Below are 7366 nucleotides of genomic sequence, written 5' to 3' on the forward strand. Positions count from 1 at the left end.
CCCCAGCAGATCCGTGTGCCTCACGCCGCCCCCCCCCACCAGATCCGTGTGCCTCACGCCGCCCCCACCAGATCCGTGTGCCTCACGCCCCCCCCACCAGATCCGTGTGCCTCACGCCCCCCCCACCAGATCCGTGTGCCTCACGCCCCCCCCCCCCCCTCACCAGATCCGTGTGCCTCATGCGCCACCCATCCTCACCAGATCATGACACAGTGATGCAGGCACAGCAGGAACTCTGGACTTTACATTAACTACAAAACAGGACTTTATTCACAGCAGGGTTTCAGGTGCAGAAAACAGCAGGAATTTAGGCACAGGATACAGGCTGGTAACAGGGCAACACATGGACAGGACAGACATCAGCATACCAGCACTATAGCAGTCAAGATTGGAGCTGGGTACAGGCAAACCAGAGCAACATGGCAGCAAGCACCAACAAAGAGCTAGGTTTAGTAACCTAAGGCAGTTGCTCGGCCCCACGCATAAGGGAAGAGGAACTTTTATACCAGATGTCACCCTGCCATAGGCCTGTGGACACCAATTCAAGATGCACGCACCGCTCCAATATAAGTGAGGAAGGGGAGCGCACCCTAGGCATTAACCAGGAACCTAGCTGGACAAGCTCAGGGCCTGAGGTCTAGGGACCGAACACACGTGTATGGCCGTACAGGACAGCAGAGGACCACACAACACGAGTGGTGGAGCAGGGAACCGCGCAACCAACCAAAAGGAAACTGCAATGGTATCCCAGCTGGGGGGGGGGGGGATATGCAGGGTCATTGGCGCTGGGACGCCGGCGAACCAGAACACCAACATTACAGGTATAAAGGAGGGAGACGCCGGCTGATTGATGGGAGCAGATGGTCCTTGAGGTTGGGTTGGTAGTATCTGTTGTCTGTCTTGGCGAGTCCATCGGGCCACAATACTTCATGACTGATTCTCTTGGCATGGGGTTCACAATTGGAGTTGGGACATTTCATGCATGATGTGTGGCTCTTGCACAGGGTGGTTTCTTGGTGAGTCTGGTTGTGCTGGGGGCGTACCCAGGCCCTGAGTGTTTGCTGCCGGTGACATGCCAGGAGAATTAGCCATTAGCTGTTCATTCCGTCTCCTAATCTGACGCCTTTCTGCAAGTTCTCTCTGGACCCTATAGATTTTTACTGCTATCAGATGGTAGTACTCATCCTTGCTGTTCGTGGATTCATACATCTGACTCTCCACTCCACGAGCATAGGCCACCAAGTTTCCCATCCGTGGGTCATTTAATGCTGCGGGGTTAGACGTTGGGAATATGGCTTGAACTAGTTTGTGGACAATATTATTCCTTAAGTCTTGTGTTATATGTTCATGCCAGGGCTTTGGTGTTCCTGTGCTAGATGGTGGAGCTGCTGTAGGCATAAGTCCCGAATTGTAACCATGGCAGTCACCCATCATTACACTCGGACGGTCGATCTCCGGATGATGCGCAGAGTCTGGAGATAACTTGGCTTGTAGCTTTGAGACTTTGCTGGCTCTGCGCCTCGGCCCGTCTGACACTCGTAGGGCGCCTCGGCCCGTCTGACACTCGTAGGGCGCCTCGGCCCGTCTGACACTCGTAGGGCGCCTCGGCCCGTCTGACACTCGTAGGGCGCCTCGGCCCGTCTGACACTCGTAGGGCGCCTCGGCCCGTCTGACACTCGTAGGGCGCCTCGGCCCGTCTGACACTCGTAGGGCGCCTCGGCCCGTCTGACACTCGTAGGGCGCCTCGGCCCGTCTGACACTCGTAGGGCGCCTCGGCCCGTCTGACACTCGTAGGGCGCCTCGGCCCGTCTGACACTCGTAGGACGCCTCGGCCCGTCTGACACTCGTAGGACGCCTCGGCCCGTCTGACACTCGTAGGACGCCTCGGCCCGTCTGACACTCGTAGGACTATAAGTAGATGAAGAGAAGGTCATTGAAGACCAGGTAAAAAAAAAAAAAACAAAGAAAAATTGTAGGAAAAATACCCTGACTATAAATAAATAGCAAGTGCTTGATAGCAGGGTACTTAGTGTATATATTTTTGCAAAAAGGTAAAAAGCTGTCTCACCTCGTCACGGTGTACCCATCTGAGACAGCACTTCAAAGAAGGTTAGAAATATTTAGTTCTATTAAAAAAAGATCCATCGATCATGAAAACAGCGAGGGGGGGGGGACACACACACACACATTAAGGCTATGTGCCCACGCTGCGGATTTACCGCGGATTTTGCCGCGGATTTGCCGAAAATCTGCAGCAGTGGCACTTCCAAGCCATTTCAATGGCATTTTGGAAATGCTGTGTCCATGCTGCGGATTTTTCCGCTGCGGATTTGCCGCGGATTTTGATCCGGAAAAATCTGCAGCATGTCAATTGTTTGTTGCAGATTTGGTGCGGATTTTGGGTATAGAATGGGGAAAAAAAAAAAAAAAAAATCCGCATCAAAATCCGCGGCAAATCCGCGGGTGCGGATTTGCCGCGAAAGTCGCGGATTTTCATGCAGAAAAATCCGCAGGTACATTCTACCGTGGACACATAGCCTAAGACACATTAAGAGAAATCCGACATGTTTCGGCCGGTAGAGCCAAGGAAATCCTTGAATAAGGCTACTTTCACACATCCGGTTTGAGCCCTGCGGCTCAATCCGGCTGTGAAAACTATGCAACGGATGCGGTGAAAACACCGCATCCTTTGCATACGTTTTTACATGCGGCAGGTCCGTTTTTTTCCGGTTGCGGCATGCTACTGAGCATGCGCAGTGGAAAATACCGCATGCGGCGACCGGATGCGGTTTTTTCCGCATCGCGCCGCATCCGGCCTCCATAGGGATGCATTGAAAAATGCGCCGCAGCGGCCGGATGCGGCGCGATGCGGTGTTTTTTGCCGGAGCAAAAAACGTTGCAGGGTACGTTCGATCCGGCCGCCGCATCGGCTAAATCTGCCGCATGCGGCAAAAACCGGACCGAACGCAAGCCCCTACGGCACAATGCGGCACTAATGTAAGTCAATGCAAAAAAAACCGCAATCGGCGTTACAAAAGCCGGTTGCGGTTTTTCTGCAGAACGCCGTATTGTGCCGCAGAGCAAAAATCCGGATGTGTGAAAGTACCCTTAGGCTTTACCAGCCGAAACATATCGGATTTCTCTTGATGTACCCCCCTTCGCTGTTTTCATGATCGATGGATCTTTTTTAATAGAACTTCAATAAATATTTCTAGCCTTCTCTGAAGTGCTGGAGATCACGCTCTATGTGGGCTTGTCTGTGTTCTCTGAGGCCAGGGTTACCGTGCACCGATCCTCATCTGGACTTTAGGAAGGGTGAGCTGAACTACTTTTTCTATTTTCTGTAAAGGGAACCTGTCACAAGTTTTTGGGGTTTTTTTTTTTTTACTATTAAACCAAAAGCGTCCCCTTCTGCAGCATTCTAGGAAGGTGCACCTCATTGCTGACCCCCACTTGCAGACCCCAAAAAGAACTTTATAAAATCCCACCGTGTTGTATGCTAATGAGCTGTGTTGGCCAGATGGGCGGGCTCTATTTCAGCTCCTGTCCCTCCTTGTCGTTTTGTTCGCCGTCCTGTTATGATCGACAAGGATGGCGCCGCCGTCCTCATCCCACCTTGCTGTCCAAGTCTTGCACAGGCGCAGTTCTCTGCCCTATCGCAGGCTGAGCATAAAAACAGTTTACCTTGACCGTGCCAGTGATGTTTACGCGCAGGTACGAAATCATGGTTGGGTAGAAGGATGACGCTGCTGTCATGCACAGCGCCGACCATGATCTCGCGTCTGCGCAGATACATTACCAGCAGGCGCAAGGTCAACTGTTTTATGCTCGGCCCTCGATGTGGGCAGAAAGAACTGAGTCTGCACGAGACTTGGCCAGCAAGGTGGGACGAGGACGGCGGCACTATCCTTGGCAATCATAACAGGACAGTGAACAAGACGACAAGGAGGGACAGGAGCCGAAACACACATAGCTCATTAGCATACAACACGGTGGGATTCATACAGTTCTTTTTGGGGTCTGTAAGGAGGGGGGGGGGTCAGCAACAAGGTGCACCTTCCTAGAATGCAGCCCAGGAGCTGCAGAAGGGGACACTTTTGGTTTAATAGTCAAAAAACTGGTGACAGGTTCCCTTTAAAAAAATGGGGGAAGAATAATACATAGAAAACAAGTGGAGAAGGGGAGAAGGTGCTGCTACAATGAACGGCCAGCAGATGGCAGCAGAGCACCACCAGGAAATAGTCAGCACTACATTAGCAGTAATAGGCCGGAGTCACACGCGTATCGCCGGCCGCTCTCCAGGCACCCCTCTCTATACAGCTGCACGCTCCGGGCACACACCCCCCTCTACACGGCCGCACGCTCCGGGCACGCACCCCCCTCTCTATACAGCTGCACGCTCCGAGCACGCACCCCCCTCTCTATACAGCCGCACGCTCCGAGCACGCACCCCCCTCTATACAGCCGCACGCTCCGGGCACGCACCCCTCTCTATACAGCCGCACGCTCCGGGCACGCACCCCTCTCTATACAGCTGCACGCTCCGGGCACGCACCCCCCTCTATACAGCTGCACGCTCCGAGCACACACCCCCCTCTCTATACAGCTGCACGCTCCGGGCACACACCCCTCTCTATACAGCTGCACGCTCCGGGCACACACCCCTCTCTACACAGCTGCACGCTCCGGGCACACACCCCTCTCTCTATACAGCTGCACGCTCCGGGCACACACCCCTCTCTATACAGCTGCACGCTCCGGGCACACACCCCTCTCTATACAGCTGCACGCGCCGGGCACACACCCCTCTCTATACAGCTGCACGCTCCGGGCACACACCCCTCTCTATACAGCTGCACGCTCCGGGCACACACCCCTCTCTATACAGCTGCACGCTCCGGGCACACACCCCTCTCTATACAGCCGCACGCTCCGGGCACACACACCTCTCTATACAGCCGCACGCTCCGGGCACACACACCTCTCTATACAGCCGCACGCTCCGGGCACACACCCCTCTCTATACAGCCGCACGCTCCGGGCACACACCCCTCTCTATACAGCCGCACGCTCCGGGCACACACCCCTCTCTATACAGCCGCACGCTCCGGGCACACACCCCTCTCTATACAGCCGCACGCTCCGGGCACACACCCCTCTCTATACAGCCGCACGCTCCGGGCACACACCCCTCTCTATACAGCCGCACGCTCCGGGCACACACCCCTCTCTATACAGCCGCACGCTCCGGGCACACACCCCTCTCTATACAGCCGCACGCTCCGGGCACACACCCCTCTCTATACAGCCGCACGCTCCGGGCACACACCCCTCTCTATACAGCCGCACGCTCCGGGCACACACCCCTCTCTATACAGCCGCACGCTCCGGGCACACCCCCCTCTCTATACAGCCGCACGCTCCGGGCACACCCCCCTCTCTATACAGCCGCACGCTCCGGGCACACCCCCCTCTCTATACAGCCGCACGCTCCGGGCACACCCCCCTCTCTATACAGCCGCACGCTCCGGGCACACCCCCCTCTCTATACAGCCGCACGCTCCGGGCACACACCCCTCTCTATACAGCCGCACGCTCCGGGCACACACCCCTCTCTATACAGCCGCACGCTCCGGGCACACACCCCTCTCTATACAGCTGCACGCTCCGGGCACACACCCCTCTCTATACAGCTGCACGCTCCGGGCACACACCCCTCTCTATACAGCTGCACGCTCCGGGCACACACCCCTCTCTATACAGCTGCACGCTCCGGGCACACACCCCTCTCTATACAGCTGCACGCTCCGGGCACACACCCCTCTCTATACAGCTGCACGCTCCGGGCACACACCCCTCTCTATACAGCTGCACGCTCCGGGCACACACCCCTCTCTATACAGCTGCACGCTCCGGGAACACACCCCTCTCTATACAGCTGCACGCTCCGGGCACACACACCTCTCTATACAGCTGCACGCTCCGGGCACACACCCCTCTCTATACGGCTGCACGCTCCGGGCACACACCCCTCTCTATACAGCTGCACGCTCCGGGCACACACCCCTCTCTCTATACAGCTGCACGCTCCGGGCACACACACCTCTCTATACAGCTGCACGCTCCGGGCACACACCCCTCTCTATACAGCTGCACGCTCCGGGCACACACACCTCTCTATACAGCTGCACGCTCCGGGCACACCCCTCTCTATACAGCTGCACGCTCCGGGCACACACCCCTCTCTATACAGCTGCACGCTCCGGGCACACACCCCTCTCTATACAGCTGCACGCTCCGGGCACACACCCCTCTCTATACAGCTGCACGCTCCGGGCACACACCCCTCTCTATACAGCTGCACGCTCCGGGCACACACCCCCCTCTCTATACAGCTGCACGCTCCGGGCACACACCCCCCTCTCTATACAGCTGCACGCTCCGGGCACACACCCCTCTCTATACAGCTGCACGCTCCGGGCACACACCCCTCTCTATACAGCTGCACGCTCCGGGCACCCCTCTCTATACAGCTGCACGCTCTGGCCCGGAGAGCGGCCGTGCTTGATTATATCCTCGCACACATCATGGGCAGTGACCCGGCCTCCTCCGCACACCGCAGTGCGGGGTGATGAGAGGACACAGCGCTGAGGGCCATACACGTAGCACTGCGGAGATCCCAGCTCACCTGCTGCGCGCTGTCTCCTGTGCGACTTCTTCCACAGCGAAAGACAATACGCGCCACAATCAGCCTATAAGTGCTAGCAGTCAGCCAATCAGTGAGTGTCTTACTCAGCGCTGCTGTATAATCACCAGACTGATTGGCTCATGCTGAGATCACTAACACACGTGACTGTGAGGTGAGGGAACACAAACCACGCCCACTGTGAGGGGGCGGAGCTACGGTCACATGATCAGCCTGAACGCACAGTGCTGAAGCCAACTAGAAAACCGAGGACCGCATCCAAGAAAGAACGCTGCGGTCACCAGTGCTACACCGAGGAGGCTGCACAGTACCGGCGCTACACCGAGGAGGCTGCACAGTACCGGTGCTACACCGAGGAGGCTGCACAGTACCGGTGCTACACCGAGGAGGCCGCACAGTACCGGTGCTACACCGAGGAGGCTGCACAGTACCGGCGCTACACCGAGGAGGCTGCACAGTACCGGTGCTACACCGAGGAGGCCGCACAGTACCGGTGCTACACCGAGGAGGCCGCACAGTACCGGCGCTACACCGAGGAGGCTGCACAGTACCGGCGCTACACCGAGGAGGCTGCACAGTACCGGTGCTACACCGAGGAGGCCGCACAGTACCGGTGCTACACCGAGGAGGCCGCACAGTACCGGCGCTACACCGAGGAGG

General features: G+C 57.1%; 1 protein-coding gene across 1 annotated transcript; it reads right to left on the reverse strand.

Moving 5' to 3' along the window:
• Positions 1 to 247: 247 nt before the first annotated feature.
• Positions 248 to 6830, reverse strand: LOC142251536 (uncharacterized). The gene is made up of 3 exons (XM_075326744.1): positions 6819 to 6830; positions 6689 to 6787; positions 248 to 1908 (listed from the first exon to the last, which is right to left on the reverse strand). Exons 1-3 carry the CDS (start codon positions 6828 to 6830, stop codon positions 955 to 957), a joined length of 1065 nt encoding a protein of 354 aa, XP_075182859.1. The 3' UTR covers positions 248 to 954.
• Between the last annotated feature and the right edge of the window lie 536 nt (positions 6831 to 7366).

The sequence above is a fragment of the Anomaloglossus baeobatrachus genome, chromosome 1, assembly GCF_048569485.1.
Source record: "Anomaloglossus baeobatrachus isolate aAnoBae1 chromosome 1, aAnoBae1.hap1, whole genome shotgun sequence".
NCBI classification, from domain to species: domain Eukaryota; kingdom Metazoa; phylum Chordata; class Amphibia; order Anura; family Aromobatidae; genus Anomaloglossus; species Anomaloglossus baeobatrachus.